We start from the raw sequence: 17289 nt of genomic DNA, 5'->3' as shown, positions 1-17289 counted from the left end.
CACACTGATATTAACTAACTACTACACTGTACTGTGGGGTTGTGTGTTTCATAACATCTCTGTCTGTGTCCCTCTGTGTGTCTCTCTGTCTCTGTGTCTCTCTGTCTCTCTCTGTGTCTCTCTGTGTCTGTGTCTCTCTAGGTGGATGATGAGTTTGCGGTGCAGGACTACCGTCTGCAGTATCGTCGCTCAGTGTCTGGTCAGTACCCAGGTCAAAAATGATTTAATATCCCAGAACGTATTCATTTCTTTGTGATGGTATATCAATCGTATTTATTCAAAATTATTATAATAATCTAATTCGGAATGTTTTAATAAAACATAACTTTTAAAAACGGATAAATACGTTTCTGAACAAAGGGACCAGCGACTGTCTCTCAGTGCAACAAAGGGACCGGCGACTGTCTCTCAGTGCAACAAAGGGACCAGCGACTGTCTCTCAGTGCAACAAAGGGACCGGCGACTGTCTCTTATGGCAACAAAGGGACCGGCGACTGTCTCTCAGTGCAACAAAGGGACCGGCGACTGTCTCTCAGTGCAACAAAGGGACCGGCGACTGTCTCTTATGGCAACAAAGGGACCGGCGACTGTCTCTCAGTGCAACAAAGGGACCAGCGACTGTCTCTCAGTGCAACAAAGGGACCGGCGACTGTCTCTCAGTGCAACAAAGGGACCGGCGACTGTCTCTTAGTGCAACAAAGGGACCGGCGACTGTCTCTCAGTGCAACAAAGGGACCGGCGACTGTCTCTTAGTGCAACAAAGGGACCAGCGACTGTCTCTCAGTGCAACAAAGGGACCGGCGACTGTCTCTCAGTGCAACAAAGGGACCGGCGACTGTCTCTCAGTGCAACAAAGGGACCAGCGACTGTCTCTCAGTGCAACAAAGGGACCAGCGACTGTCTCTCAGTGCAACAAAGGGACCGGCGACTGTGTCTCAGTGCAACAAAGGGACCAGCGACTGTCTCTTAGTGCAACAAAGGGACCGGCGACTGTCTCTCAGTGCAACAAAGGGACCGGCGACTGTCTCTCAGTGCAACAAAGGGACCGGCGACTGTCTCTCAGTGCAACAAAGGGACCAGCGACTGTCTCTTATGGCAACAAAGGGGCCGGCAACTGTCTCTTAGTGCAACAAAGGGACCGGCGACTGTCTCTCAGTTCAACAAAGGGACCGGCGACTGTCTCTCAGTGCAACAAAGGGACCAGCGACTGTCTCTTAGTGCAACAAAGGGACCGGCGACTGTCTCTCAGTGCAACAAAGGGACCGGCGACTGTCTCTCAGTGCAACAAAGGGACCGGCGACTGTGTCTCAGTGCAACAAAGGGACCGGCGACTGTCTCTTATGGCAACAAAGGGACCGGCGACTGTCTCTCAGTGCAACAAAGGGACCGGCGACTGTCTCTTATGGCAACAAAGGGACCGGCGACTGTCTCTCAGTGCAACAAAGGGGCCGGCAACTGTCTCTCAGTGCAACAAAGGGACCGGCGACTGTCTCTCAGTGCAACAAAGGGACCGGCAACTGTCTCTTATGGCAACAAAGGGACCGGCGACTGTCTCTCAGTGCAACAAAGGGACCAGCGACTGTCTCTCAGTGCAACAAAGGGACCGGCGACTGTCTCTCAGTGCAACAAAGGGACCAGCGACTGTCTCTTATGGCAACAAAGGGGCCGGCAACTGTCTCTTAGTGCAACAAAGGGACCGGCGACTGTCTCTCAGTTCAACAAAGGGACCGGCGACTGTCTCTCAGTGCAACAAAGGGACCAGCGACTGTCTCTTAGTGCAACAAAGGGACCGGCGACTGTCTCTCAGTGCAACAAAGGGACCGGCGACTGTCTCTCAGTGCAACAAAGGGACCGGCGACTGTGTCTCAGTGCAACAAAGGGACCGGCGACTGTCTCTTATGGCAACAAAGGGACCGGCGACTGTCTCTCAGTGCAACAAAGGGACCGGCGACTGTCTCTTATGGCAACAAAGGGACCGGCGACTGTCTCTCAGTGCAACAAAGGGGCCGGCAACTGTCTCTCAGTGCAACAAAGGGACCGGCGACTGTCTCTCAGTGCAACAAAGGGACCGGCGACTGTCTCTTATGGCAACAAAGGGACCGGCGACTGTCTCTCAGTGCAACAAAGGGACCGGCGACTGTCTCTTATGGCAACAAAGGGACCGGCGACTGTCTCTCAGTGCAACAAAGGGGCCGGCAACTGTCTCTCAGTGCAACAAAGGGACCGGCGACTGTCTCTCAGTGCAACAAAGGGACCGGCGACTGTCTCTTATGGCAACAAAGGGACCGGCGACTGTCTCTCAGTGCAACAAAGGGACCGGCGACTGTCTTTTATGGCAACAAAGGGACCGGCGACTGTCTTTTATGGCAACAAAGGGACCGGCGACTGTCTCTCAGTGCAACAAAGGGACCGGCGAATGTCTCTCAGTGCAACAAAGGGACCGGCGACTGTCTCTCAGTGCAACAAAGGGACCGGCGACTGTCTCTCAGTGCAACAAAGGGACCGGCGACTGTCTCTCAGTGCAACAAAGGGACCGGCGACTGTCTCTCAGTGCAACAAAGGGACCGGCGACTGTCTCTCAGTGCAACAAAGGGACCGGCGACTGTCTCTCAGTGCAACAAAGGGACCGGCGACTGTCTCTCAGTGCAACAAAGGGACCGGCGACTGTCTCTCAGTGCAACAAAGGGACTAGTCCTGATCCCATGAATCTGTTTGCGCCTGTGGATATGTTGTCCTAACCACAGAATTACATATTAGTACTACTTTATTAATAGAGCTTAATAATATTATATTATCATATTATAATGTGAAATATATTATTACATGTAATTGTATGAATGGTACATTATAATATGAATAATACGTTTTAATTGAATAGTACTTTATAATATGAACAGTACTTTATCATATGAATAGTACTTTATATGAATAGTACTTTATAATATGAATAGCACTTTATCATATGAGTAGTATGTTCTAATTGAATAGTACTTTATAATATGAATAGTACTTTATCATATGAATAGTATGTTCTAATTGAATAGTACTTTATAATATGAATAGTACTTTATAATATGAATAGTATGTTCTAATTGAATAGTACTTTATAATATGAATAGTTCTTTATCATATGAATAGTACTTTATAATATGAATAGTATGTTCTAATTGAATAGTACTTTATAATATGAATAGTATGTTCTAATTGAATAGTACTTTATAATATGAATAGTACTTTATAATATGAATAGTACTTTATAATATGACTGGTTCTTTATCATATGAATAGTACCTTTTCATATGAATAGTACTTTATCATATGACTAGTACTTTATCATATGAATAGTACTTTATCATATGAATAGTACTTTATCATATGAATAGTACTTTATCATATGACTAGTACTTTATCATATGAATAGTACTTTATCATATGAATAGTACCTTTTCATATGAATAGTACGTTCTACTAGAATAGTGCTTTGTTAATGGTAGTTGATGGTCCTAACCTTGGTATCTTCCCCTTCAGGTCAGTACGAGGACACCTACATCGGGCCGGAGCAGGAGTTCCTGGTCCTACACCTGGACCCCCACACTGATCATCTGTTCAGGGTGTGTGCCCGGGGGGAGGGACGTACCGAGTGGAGCCCCTGGAGCGTCCCACAGACAGGATACACCACGCTGGCACCCCATGGTAAACACACACACACCACAGGGTAAACACTCACACACTATAGGGTAAACTCACACACACCACAGGGTAAACACACACACACACACACCACAGGGTAAACAGAGACACACACACCCCAGGGTAAACACAGACACCCCAGGGTAAACACAGACACACCTGGAGCAGATACAGGGTGATGCGTTCAGCTAAAGGTTCTGCATGCTGACACAGTGTGGTCTACGAACCTCAAAGTACGTCTCTGATGGTATTTCTGTGTCTCAGATGGTATTTCTGTGTCTCTGATGGTATTTCTGTGTCTCTGATGGTGTTTCTGTGTCTCTGATGGTATTTCTGTGTCTCTGATGGTATTTCTGTGTCTCTGATGGTATTTCTGTGTCTCAGATGGTATTTTTGCGTCTCAGATGGTATTTCTGTGTCTCTGATGGTATTTCTGTGTCTCAGATGGTGTTTCTGTGTCTCTGATGGTGTGTGCTCGCGTAACCTGTAGACGTTTGTTGGTCTCGTGTATCGTGAGACACTAGCTCTGGTCCAGGGCATCAGTGTGTTAGGCACATAATAGTCAGGGTACTAGTTCTGGTCCAGGGTGTAATGTTAACCATTGTTGTTTGTGCAGCTAGCTAGTACGCACACACTAGCTACTTAGTACACACTAGCTACCTAGTACACACTAGCTACTTAGCACACACTAGCTACTTAGCACACACTAGCTACCTAGTACACACTAGCTACCTAGTACACACTAGCTACTTAGTACACACTAGCTACTTAGTACACACTAGCTACCTAGTACACACTAGCTACTTAGTACACACTAGCTACCTAGTACACACTAGCTACTTAGCACACACTAGCTACTTAGCACACACTAGCTACTTAGCACACACTAGCTACTTAGTACACACTAGCTACTTAGCACACACTAGCTGCTTAGCACACACTAGCTGCTTAGCACACACTAGCTACTTAGCACACACTAGCTACCTAGTTTGTAATTTCACCTCCCGTGCTGTTGGTGTCAGTAAAGCACCGTCCTCTCTGGCATCACTCAAAATCCTGTCTCATCTCCTGTGTCTCAGTGTCTGTGGCGTGAGAAGGTGTGTCTCCTGGAGCCAGACCTGTTGAAATGCAGTCGGGCCTCGACTGAAGATGTACTGTTGTCATGGTTTCTGTCTTCTTCTCGGTGGTGTGTGTTTCTCTGACTGTGTGTGTGTGTTTCTCTGACCGTGTGTGTGTGTTTCTCTGACCGTGTGTGTGTTCCAGAGTGGTGTCCAGGCAGTGAGGGCTACATCCTCAGCAGTAGAAGGAACATCGCCATGCGGAGTGACTCGTCCCCATCTAAAGCTGGGGTTCTCTACTCCAACGCTCCAACCTACTTCTGTGGACAGACGCTCACCTTCAAGTCAGTGCACACACTCCCTCCCTCTCTCTGTCTCCCTCTCTCCCTCTCTCCCTCTGTCTCTCTCTCTCTCCCTCTGTCTCCCTCCCTCTCTCTCTCTCTGTCTCTCTCCATCACAATCTCTAGCGTAATGTTATGCTGTGATTAATGTGTGTATGGTGTGCTTGCGTAGGATCTCTGCGACGGGCCAGATGGACAAGCGGGACAGTATCGGGGTGTGTGTGGGGTGTGAGGGAGAGGCGGAGTCTCTGCAGAGGGACCAGGCTGTCTGTATCTCCACCAACGGTACGCTCACAGTCACTTTTTATTTTGGTAAAGCGTACAATTGCAGAGTAGCAGCAGCGTTAAAAGGTAAAACGTCAAGATTTTTTTCTCACCTTCTCTTTATCCCTCTTCTCTCCCCCTCTTCCTTTTCTCTTTATCTCTCTTCTCTCTCTCCCCCCCTCTTCTTTCTCCCTCTTCTCTCTCTCCCTTTTCTCTTTATCTCTCTTCTCTCTCTCCCTTTTCTCTTTCTCTCTTCTCTCTCCCTCTTCTCTCTCTCCCTCCTCTCTTCCCCTCTTCTTTCTCCCTCTTCTCTCTCCCTTTTCTCTTTCTCTCTTCTCTCCCTCCCCCTCTTCTCTCTCTCCCTCTTCTCTCTCTCCCCCTCTTCTCTCTCTCCCCCTCTTCTCTCTCTCCCTCTTCTCTCTCTCTCCCTCTTCTCTCTCTCTCCCTCTTCTCTCTCTCCCTCTTCTCTCTCTCCCTCTTCTCTCTCTCCCTCTTCTCTCTCTCCCTCTTCTCTCTCTCCCTCTTCTCTCTCTCTCCCTCTTCTCTCTCTCCCCCTCTTCTCTCTCTCCCCCTCTTCTCTCTCTCCCTCTTCTCTTTATCTCTCTTCTCTCTCTCCCTCTTCTCTCTCTCTCTTCCTCTTCTCTCTCTCCCCCTCTTCTCCCCTCCAGGAGCAGTGTTTGTCAACGGTAAAGAGATGACCAACCAGCTGCCTTCCATCACCCTCGGCTCTGCTGTGACCTTCGATATGGAAGTGGTCAACCTACTTCCTATTAGCAACAACAACAACCTTAGCGACGGAGGCAACTTCAAGCTGAGGGTTACGATTGGCTCAGGGAACCGGGAAGTGGTGTTTGATTGGCTGCTGGACCAGGGGGTGGACTGCCTGTTCTTTGGCTGCTCCTTAGCCCACCCTGGTTGGAAGGTGCTGGTGTTCTGAGGCTGCTGATTGGACAGCAGACCTGTCAGTCAACACAAAGGGACAAGCAGGGTAACAGTCCTGTCTGCTGGAGTTGTCCTGTCCCAAATCAACCCCTAGACCAGTGCTATTCAAACTTTTTAGCAGGGACTCTATTTTGTTGTGTGCAATTTTCCATGAACCCAACCCCAAAATAATAAAAAAACAGTACATTTTAGATTTTTACATCAACGAATAACCCTTAATTCATTACATTTACAAGAAACCAAAATAAATGTACTCAATTTTATTTTTCAAATACGTTTGTACATTGTCTCATACAATAATCTGTACTCATACTATTTGTTTAGTGGGGGGGGTCGCGATCCTCGCCTTTGAATACCACTGCCTTCGACACTTAGCCTCTACCCCCTATAGCAACTGTTCAGTGTTGGGGTATTTCTAAATGTGAATTCAACTGTTGTTTACAGTAAATGTACCCCTCTTTAACCCACTGTGACTCATCTGGTCCTTTCACTCTGGGAAAGGTTTCATCTGGCGCAGCGATCTGTGCTTCCTCCAGGTATGACTGGTGATGGCTGAGAGTCGTCTGCTCCGGTATCAGAAAATCTCAGCTTTCTCCTCTTGGGCACCTGGATGGACAATGTACACAAAGCCCTTTCTGACCTGTCTGATACGATATCCTGCCATCTGATACAGACTGATGTACCAGAACTGACCAATCATTATTCCTTTTCAAGACACACTCAGGCTGTGCATGAAATGGCACCCTATTCCCTACATAGTGCTATGGGCCTTGGTCAAAAGTAGTGGACTATATAGGGAATAGGGTGTCATTCCTGTGCCCTATTTCAGATGCACATTCTCTCCAAACGTCCTAAAATTGTGTTTTTTTTTTACTTTTGAATGTGAGAACAATAAGGAGGTGGTCTCGCTCAGAGAAGTGAGACGTTGCCTTTCATCAAACACTTGAGCTGCAAAGCATGCTGGTCTGGTTTACCACAGAATAAAACACCATCACTGTGAAAAACGACTCACTCCAGAGATCGTAACCTCTTCTTCGTCGGTCTCTCCTCTCCCCGTCGACCCAGTTTTCAGTTCTCTAGCTCGGTGTGAGCAGAACTCATGCGGTGTACAAAGTTCAGATTCTGAATCAGATTCAGATCAGATTTCATGCTCTTAATGTGCTTTTTAAAAACGTTTTTTTGGTTTTTGCTAACAGTATTCACAACCATGTAATGTAACTTCCCTTGTAGACATTGATGTACTTTCATGTGAATTTTTGGGGGAACTTGTTCTACTTGTGAGAGGTGAATTCATATTTTAAAAACGGCATCCCATTTCCTCTAGACCACTATAGGGACTAGGGGTCCGTTGTGGGTTGCTTCCTGCGGTTCTGCAGAGATGGTATGGTTGCTGTGGTTACAGAGCGCTCTTCAGCAGACTGACTGACTGAGTTAGATGGTTCAAATTTAAATTAACCTTTATTTAACTAGGCAAGTCAGGAAAGAACAAAATGTTATTTACAATGACTGCCTACCCTCCTCCCCTAACCCGGGCGATGCTGGGCCAAACCCTATGGGACTCCCGATCATGGCCGGTTGTGTGACAGCCTGGAAACGAACCAGGGTCTGTAGTGATGCCTTAGACCGCTGCGCCACTCGGGAGTGTGACAGTTTCACATTTAACAGTGGTCATACATACTGTAAGACACTGCTAGATAACAGCTATAGCTTGGATACAGAATATAGCTGTATAGTTAATCTGTGGCAGTGTTGCTTCACGTCCAAATCATCTGATATCAGTGAAAGGCTGCCAATGGCGGTAGGGTAGGAAATGGAACCAGGCCACCTGTTAAAGTGGGGTCATACTCAGCTGTCTTGTCATCCACCACCCTCTTCATGCAAACATCCGTCTCAGATTCCTTTAACTGTGTCTGAGTCCCAAATAGCACCCTATCCCCTATCTAGTGCACTACTTTTTGACCAGGATCCATAGGGCCGGTTAAAAGAAGTGCATCAGATAGGGTGCCATTTGGAATGCTGACTGTGACTTGTAATCAGGGTTGGGGGCTCAGTTCCATTTCAGTTTCAGTTTAACTGAAATTCCGATTTGCGTTAAAGTGGAATGTGAGTCGACTTCCTAAAATGGCATTGACCCCAGTCCTGCTTGTTATCAGGCTTATTATTGACATCTTGTGTGTGTTCCTTCCTTCAGTACAGAACGAATGTCCCAGAAACATCCAATAAATTGCTTAGTCCTCTATTTTTTGTTTAGTTTTTTTTGTGTCTGAAATATGAAACAATCCAAAATTGGAGCTGCACCAAGAGATGGACAGAAGTCAGGATGTTGGGTCAGCCAGGCTAGCAGACCATTTCTACTAGCCAGGGTAACAACGGGGTCCGAAATGTGCCGGCCCGTGTCATGGGTTGGAACTACAACATTTGGCTGGTCTGACGGGCTCGTTGGGCACATTCCTACTGGCCCAGTCTGAAAAGTTCTGTTCTCGGGCTCGCTGAAGGTCTATCCCCTATCCTAACATGTGAATGAGATAGTAACAGTAACGTGACCAGTAGTGTTAGAACCGTATCTCTGAGAACGTGACCAGTAGTGTTAGAACCGTATCCATGAGATGGTTACAGTAACGTGACCAGTAGTGTTAGAACCGTATCCATGAGATAGTTACAGTAACGTGACCAGTAGTGTTAGAACCGTATCTCTGAGAACGTGACCAGTAGTGTTAGAACCGTATCCATGAGATAGTTACAGTAACGTGACCAGTAGTGTTAGAACCGTATCCGTGAGATAGTTACAGTAACGTGACCAGTAGTGTTAGAACCGTATCCATGAGATAGTAACAGTAACGTGACCAGTAGTGTTAGAACCGTATCCGTGAGATAGTTACAGTAACGTGACCAGTAGTGTTAGAACCGTATCCATGAGATAGTTACAGGAACGTGACCAGTAGTGTGAGAATGTGACCAGTAGTGTTAGAACCGTATCCATGAGATATTAACAGTAACGTGACCAGTAGTGTTAGAACCGTATCTCTGAGAACGTGACCAGTAGTGTTAGAACCGTATCCATGAGACAGTTACAGTAACGTGACCAGTAGTGTTAGAACCGTATCCATGAGATATTAACAGTAACGTGACCAGTAGTGTTAGAACCGTATCTCTGAGAACGTGACCAGTAGTGTTAGAACCGTATCCATGAGACAGTTACAGTAACGTGACCAGTAGTGTTAGAACCGTATCCATGAGATAGTTACAGTAACGTGACCAGTAGTGTTAAAACCGTATCCATGAGATATTAACAGTAACGTGACCAGTAGTGTTAGAACCATATCCGTGAGATAGTTACAGTAACGTGACCAGTAGTGTTAGAACCGTATCCATGAGATAGTAACAGTAACGTGACCAGTAGTGTTAGAACCATATCCGTGAGATAGTTACAGTAACGTGACCAGTAGTGTTAGAACCGTATCCATGAGATAGTTACAGGAACGTGACCAGTAGTGTTAGAACCAAATCCGTGAGAACGTGACCAGTAGTGTTAGAACCGTATCCATGAGATAGTTACAGTAACGTGACCAGTAGTGTTAGAACCAAATCCGTGAGATAGTTACAGTAACGTGACCAGTAGTGTTAGAACCGTATCCATGAGATAGTTACAGTAACGTGACCAGTAGTGTTAGAACCAAATCCGTGAGATAGTTACAGTAACGTGACCAGTAGTGTCAGAACCGTATCCATGAGATAGTTACAGTAACGTGACCAGTAGTGTTAGAACCAAATCCGTGAGATAGTTACAGTAACCAGTAGTGTTAGAACCGTATCCATGAGATAGTTACAGTAACCAGTAGTGTTAGAACCGTATCCATGAGATAGTTACAGTAACGTGACCAGTAGTGTTAGAACCGTATCCATGAGATAGTAACAGTAACGTGACCAGTAGTGTTAGAACCGTATCCATGAGATAGTTACAACTAACCAGTAGTGTTAGAACCGTATCCATGAGATAGTTACAGTAACCAGTAGTGTTAGAACCGTATCCATGAGATAGTTACAGTAACGTGACCAGTAGTGTTAGAACCGTATCCATGAGATAGTTACAGTAACCAGTAGTGTTAGAACCGTATCCATGAGATAGTTACAGTAACCAGTAGTGTTAGAACCGTATCCATGAGATAGTTACAGTAACCAGTAGTGTTAGAACCGTATCCATGAGATAGTTACAGTAACGTGACCAGTAGTGTTAGAACCGTATCCATGAGATAGTTACAACTAACCAGTAGTGTTAGAACCGTATCCATGAGATAGTTACAGTAACGTGACCAGTAGTGTTAGAACCGTATCCATGAGATAGTTACAACTAACCAGTAGTGTTAGAACCGTATCCATGAGATAGTTACAGTAACGTGACCAGTAGTGTTAGAACCGTATCCATGAGATGGTTACAGTAACGTGACCAGTAGTGTTAGAACCGTATCCATGAGATAGTTACAGTAACGTGACCAGTAGTATGAGAACGTGACCAGTAGTGTTAGAACCGTATCCATGAGAACGTGACCAGTAGTGTTAGAACCGTATCCATGAGAACGTGACCAGTAGTGTTAGAACCGTATCCATTCAATTAAAACCATATGAGACGTTAATGGTAATAGTACAAAACATCTTTATTCTTTTAAATAGAAAACATCTTCTATGACTCCTTGATTACTAAATTCCAACGTCCAGCTGGTTTTAGGATGTTGGTGAACAAAAGTCCTGTTTTTCTTATCTGGGTTCGCTAGAGCAAAATGTTGCTCCTTTTTCCTGAAGTGACATATATATTATATACACAAACCTGGGTCATGTTCACTGAGGCGCACTGTAGCAAAACGTTTTGCAACAGAAGATAAGTGTCTTATTGGATTAGTACAGATAGTACCTCCAACTCCCTCGTTTTGAGTACTTTCTAACGTTTTGTGCCAAATGAACATGACCCTAGTCAACATACTGCACACAGCTACAGAACGTATCCACAGCTTCCTTTGTTTGGGTCCTGATTGATTGCAATTCGAGTTCACACCTGAAAAGATCCACCCCATCACTGGAGAAGCAATGACACCCTGTTTCCTATATCTGAAATGACATCCTATTTCCTATATAGTGCACTCCTGTTGACCAGGGCCCATACCAGTGGAGGCTGCTGAGGGGAGGACGGCTCATAATGGCATCAAACACGTGGAAATCGCATGTTAGATACCATTCCGCTCCAGCCATTACCACGAGCCCGTCCTCCCCAATTAAAAGCTGCCACCAACCTCCTGTGGTCCATGCTACTTTTGACCAGGGCCCGTCCTCCCCAATTAAAGGTGCCACCAACCTCCTGTGGTCCATGCTACTTTTGACCAGGGCTCTATGGTACACTATATATATCGGAAATAAGATGCTAATTGGGACAGTTTCACAGGTGAGGAAAACAGTAGAAAATCTGCAGCAGATCCAACTCCCTTTGGCCAGGAAACACAACAACATTTAACTCTCCACTGTAGTGTTGATGTCCAGCAGATCCAACTCCCTTTGGCCAGGAAACCCAACAACATTTAACTCTCCACTGTAGTGTTGATGTCCAGCAGATCCAACTCCCTTTGGCCAGGAAACACAACAACATTTAACTCTCCACTGTAGTGTTGATGTCCAGCAGATCCAACTCCCTTTGGCCAGGAAACACAACAACATTTAACTCTCCACTGTAGTGTTGATGTCCAGCAGATCCAACTCCCTTTGGCCAGGAAACACAACAACATTTAACTCTCCACTGTAATGTTGATGTCCAGCAGATCCAACTCCCTTTGGCCAGGAAACCCAACAACATTTAACTCTCCACTGTAATGTTGATGTCCAGCAGATCCAACTCCCTTTGGCCAGGAAACCCAACAACATTTAACTCTCCACTGTAATGTTGATGTCCAGCAGATCCAACTCCCTTTGGCCAGGAAACACAACAACATTTAACTCTCCACTGTAATACTTACTACAGTTGATGTCCAGCAGGTCAACATGTCACCTTTCTGAAGACGTCAACACTGACCGTGCCCAAATTACTCCAACATAGTAAGAGTACGTCCCAAATGGCACCTTATTCACTATAAGTAGTGCACTACCCTGTGGACCCTGGTCAAAAGTAGTATACCAGATAGGGAACCATTCGGGACACTGCCCAAAAGCAGTGAGTGGATGCGGGTGCTGCACGGTTTCAGCTTGATGATGAATGTGGTCATGCAGTGTAACTGAACCTTGACCTAATGACCTGACAACCTCAAAAAGGTTACAGATGACTGAGATCTGTGCTCGCTGAGGGCTTGAATCATCTGTCTAGTAGCACCATTGGATCCTGACTGACTTGAGTGCTAACCAGACCTGAGTTTAAATACTCTGTGCTCACTGAGGGCCTGAATCATCTGTCTAGTGGCACCATTGGATCCTGTGACTGACTTGAGTGCTAACCAGAACGGAGTTCAAATACTTGATCAGTGCTTGATTGAGCTTGCCTGGCTTAAATGGACCTAAAAGACTAGTCCCAAAACTGCAACTCCCCTCCCATCTAGCACTCCAGGCAGGCTAGAGAAAACGTTAAAGACTCCAAATAGTATTTAAACAGAGGTCTGACAGCAATACACATTTAGTTTAGGATGGGGGGGAGGGCAACGTGATGTTTCTACCCTGAGCCAGACACCTTCTAGTCCAACAACACTGTTACCAAGAACTGGACTTCAGTCCCTCAAGTTTAGTCTCAAAATGGCCCCCATAGTAATAAACACAACAACCAAATATTCAAATTCAGATTGCATCATCATACAACCAACCATTCCTCTTGTAAAGAAACAACAATACAATACAGCAGAGTCTGTCCGTCATCAGGGCTGTATTCATTAGTGCACACTGTAGCAAAAACGTCTAGCAAACGAAAACATTTATATTGTTCAGGTAGTCCATCCCAAGTGAAGACGACCCAAGTCTTTTCGGTTCGTCTCTATATATATATATATATATATATTTTTTTTTTTTTAAACGAGTTTGTCCCAAAGCAAATATCCCAAATGACACCCTATTTCCTGTCTAGTGCACAGACACCCAAGTCTGTCTCAAACAGGCACCTGAGACAAGACAGGAGCTAAAGTAGGTTGGACAAGTGAGGATGGACACAGTACTGATGAACCAGTGAGGATGGACACACTACTGATGGTATCCTATTCCATATTTCAGCGGTTCCCAAACTGTGGGGCGCGGCCCCCTAGGGGGAACTCAGTCCAGCTTTCAACTGACTCTTGAAAGTTGTAATAGTAGAACACACAAGGCGACGTGTGGAAACAGGTTATTGCATCATCAGTTCCTCTTCGTCATGTCAGTCATTACATTACTTAGATATAACTTGTCAGAAATGTCCAGCCCACGTCAGCTAATGGTTGTTTTTTTTAGCCCATAGACATTCATTTTTTTGTCACTCAAATATCACAAGAAAACACATTAGACATGACAAAATGTATAGAATTGCAAGGAAATAAGCTTTAAAATCTGCAACATTTTAGGGGTGTGAACCGTTTGGGTCATGAACAGTGCTTGTGCCCATAGAAATGGATGTTCCCCAATGCTGGAAGAGGGACCTGAGTGAAACAGTTTGGGAACCACTGATCTATATATATAGGGACCCTATGGGCCTCGGCCTAGAGTACTAAAGCCTTGTAACAGCCAGAACGGACCAGAGGGCAGGAGCCCACCTCCTGCTCCTGTAGTGAGGCAGCTTGATGTACAAGTACACCTCCTGGACAGAATGCTAGTCTATAGCAGACAGCTTGATGTACAAGTACACCTCCTGGACAGAATGCTAGTCTATAGCAGACAGCTTGATGTACAAGTACATCCCCTGGACAGAATGCTAGTCTATAGCAGACAGCTTGATGTACAAGTACCACTCCTGGACAGAATGCTAGTCTATAGCAGACAGCTTGATGAACAAGTACACCTCCTGGACAGAATGAATGTCTATAGCAGACAGCTTGATGTACAAGTACATCCCCTGGACAGAATGCTAGTCTATAGCAGACAGCTTGATGTACAAGTACACCTCCTGGACAGAATGCTAGTCTATAACAGACAGCTTGATGTTAAACTACATCCCCTAGTCTATAGCAGACAGCTTGATGTACAAGTACACCTCCTGGACAGAATGCTAGTCTATAGCAGACAGCTTGATGTACAAGTACATCCCCTGGACAGAATGCTAGTCTATAGCAGACAGCTTGATGTACAAGTACACCTCCTGGACAGAATGCTAATCTATAGCAGACAGCTTGATGTACAAGTACATCCCCTAGTCTATAGCAGACAGCTTGATGTACAAGTACACCCCCTGGACAGAATGCTAGTCTATAACAGACAGCTTGATGTACAAGTACACCCTCTGGACAGAATGCTAGTCTATAGCAGACAGCTTGATGTACAAGTACACCTCCTGGACAGAATACTAGTCTACAACAGACAGCTTGATGTACAAGTACACCCCCTGGACAGAATGCTAGTCTATAGCAGACAGCTTGATGTACAAGTACATCCCCTGGACAGAATGCTAATCTATAGCAGACAGCTTGATGTACAAGTGCACCCCCTAGTCTATAGCAGGGCCTGGTAAAAAAAGTAGTGCACACTAGTATAAAGGAATATGGTGCCAGTTGGGACTAAGTTATTGCTAAAGTGATGCGTTTACAGACCTCATGGTCACTGTAACATCAGTCTAATGACATCAAAGCAAGACTGAATAACCAGACCAAGGTTTCCCTACTATAACCAGTGGGACTCTGTGTGTGTGTGTGTGTGTGTGTCCAAATTGACTTAAATGATTCTGGCCCACCACCTCTATACGGTAAACCCAACACCCAGTGCTTGTTTGGAATGCTGTCGTCATGAGTCTCTCTTATTATTCCCTCCAATCACCACCAACACACCCTCCACTCAGCCAATCACCGGGCATCATTTTAGATACTCATCACTCCTCCAGGAGAGGGCCGGAGGGTACCTCACAACTTATGCCTCTTGCTCGGCCTGGACGTTTCCACAGCAACAGAACTACCAGCTTCATCGCCATCGCCGATGACGATTCCCTTCGTGCGGCCATTACCATGGTTACTCTTACCATCCGTGTGGTCGTCATTACATGTGGCATAGTCGGGTTGCAGCTCAGACGGAGACTCCAGCGCTGTCACCCAATACTCTCCTCCATCCCCCTCTCCATCTTCCTGCCGCTGGGTCTGCTGGATGTGTCGGAGGCGTGTCATGGCCTGGTTGATGGTTGTCGTGGTAACCAGTTTAAAGTCATGCATGCTGACCAGGTGTAACAGGAAGTTCCTACAGAGGTTCTTCCTGGCAATGTATGCTCCGCAACCTTCCACAAACGCCAGACAGGCTCCGTTCATCTGGTTATCTGCTATGTAGCTGAGGGGCAGAGAGAGAGTGGGGGGAGAGAGAGAGGGGAGCGAGAGAGAGGGGAGCGAGAGAGAGGGGAGAGAGAGAGAGAGGGGAGAGAGAGAGAGGGGAGGGGAGAGAGAGAGAGAAGGGGGAAGAGAGAGAGAAGGGGGAAGAGAGAGGGGAGGGGAGAGAGAGAGAGGGGAGGGGAGAGAAGGGGGAAGAGAGAGAGAGAAGGGGGAAGAGAGAGAGAGAAGGGGGAAGAGAGAGAGGGGAGGGGAGAGAGAGAGAGAAGGGGGAAGAGAGAGAGAAGGGGGAAGAGAGAGGGGAGGGGAGAGAGAGAGGGGAGGGGAGAGAGAGAAGGGGGAAGAGAGAGAGAAGGGGGAAGAGAGAGAGAAGGGGGAAGAGAGAGAGGGGAGGGGAGAGAGAGAGAAGGGGGAAGAGAGAGGGGAGGGGAGAGAGAGAGAGAGAGGGGAGGGGAGAGAGAGAGAGAGAGAGGGGGGAAGAGAGAGAGAAGGGGGGAAGAGAGAGAGAAGGGGGAAGAGAGAGAGAAGGGGGAAGAGAGAGAGAAGGGGGAAGAGAGAGAAGGGGGAAGAGAGAGAGAGGGGGGAAGAGAGAGAGAGGGGGGAAGAGAGAGAGAGGGGGAAGAGAGAGAGAGGGGGGAAGAGAGAGAGAAGGGGGAAGAGGGAGGGGAGAGAGAGAGAGAGAGAGAGGGGGGAAGAGAGAGAGAGAGGGGGGAAGAGAGAGAGAGAGAGGGGGGAAGAGAGAGAGAGGGGGGGAAGAGAGAGAGAGAAGGGGGAAGAGAGAGGGGAGGGGAGAGAGAGAGAAGGGGGAAGAGAGAGGGGAGGGGAGAGAGAGAGAGAGGGGAGGGGAGAGAGAGAGAGAGGGGAGGGGAGAGAGAGAGAGAGGGGAGGGGAGAGAGAGAGAGAGAGGGGAGGGGAGAGAGAGAGAAGGGGGAAGAGAGAGAGAGAAGGGGGAAGAGAGAGAGGGGAGGGGAGAGAGAGAGAGAAGGGGGAAGAGAGAGAGGGGGGGAAGAGAGAGAGAGAGAGGGGGGAAGAGAGAGAGAAGGGGGAAGAGAGAGAGAGGAGGGGGATTAGAGTAGGGACGTCAAACGTTCAGCCTGCGCCACAGACACTATGGAGCCTCTAGTCGAGAGCGCCTGATTAATACGAATTCATTTGGGGGCAGCAGGTAGCCTAGTGGTTAGAGCGTTGGGCCAGTAACCGAAAGGTTGCTAGATCGAATCCCCGAGCTGACAAGGAAAGAACCTGTCGTTCTGCCCCTGAACAAGGCAGTTAACCCGCTGTTCCTCGGCTGTCATTGAAAATAAGAATTTGTTCTTAACTGACTTGCCTGGTTAAATAAAAAATACAAATAATACGGAGATTCTGTTGAGATTGAGAGCATTTTTAAACTCTAAATTAGTGAGAAATAGATGTCATTAAGCAGGTTTCCATCCAATGTGGAAGTAAACTTGGAGTCATGCGACAAGTCATACGATTCACAGTTTAAGCTACAGATTTAACAGGGAGGTGAAAGTGCACGGTGATGAACTTCACAGGGAGGTGAAAGTG

The 17289-nt window shown here is 46.6% G+C and overlaps 2 protein-coding genes across 3 annotated transcripts in view; one reads left to right on the top strand and one right to left on the bottom strand.

Moving 5' to 3' along the window:
* crlf3 (cytokine receptor like factor 3) overlaps positions 1–8534 on the top strand; it is a 30298-nt gene extending 21764 nt beyond the window's left edge. The window contains exons 6-10 of one of the 2 annotated variants that reach the window (XM_090197744.1): positions 142–199; positions 3529–3693; positions 4954–5092; positions 5262–5374; positions 6022–8534. In XM_090197744.1, the coding sequence (XP_090053870.1) occupies positions 142–199; positions 3529–3693; positions 4954–5092; positions 5262–5374; positions 6022–6290 (744 nt within the window). In that variant the 3' untranslated portion in view covers positions 6291–8534. Of the gene's footprint in view, positions 1–141; positions 212–3528; positions 3694–4953; positions 5093–5261; positions 5375–6021 lie in introns of both variants that reach the window. The other variant, XM_090197743.1, reaches the window with a different exon arrangement.
* Positions 8535–10926: 2392 nt separating this feature from the next.
* The window catches only part of suz12a (SUZ12 polycomb repressive complex 2 subunit a), a 34798-nt gene continuing 28435 nt past the window's right edge, over positions 10927–17289 (bottom strand). The window contains exon 15 of the mRNA XM_090197742.1: positions 10927–15745. Within this exon, the coding sequence (XP_090053868.1) occupies positions 15331–15745 (415 nt within the window). The 3' untranslated portion in view covers positions 10927–15330. The remainder of the gene's footprint in view (positions 15746–17289) is intronic.

This window comes from Oncorhynchus mykiss, chromosome 13 (genome assembly GCF_057628025.1).
Source record: "Oncorhynchus mykiss isolate SJ-2025 chromosome 13, ASM5762802v1, whole genome shotgun sequence".
Lineage (NCBI taxonomy): Eukaryota > Metazoa > Chordata > Actinopteri > Salmoniformes > Salmonidae > Oncorhynchus > Oncorhynchus mykiss.
This window is presented reverse-complemented; position numbering and strand designations above follow the sequence as displayed.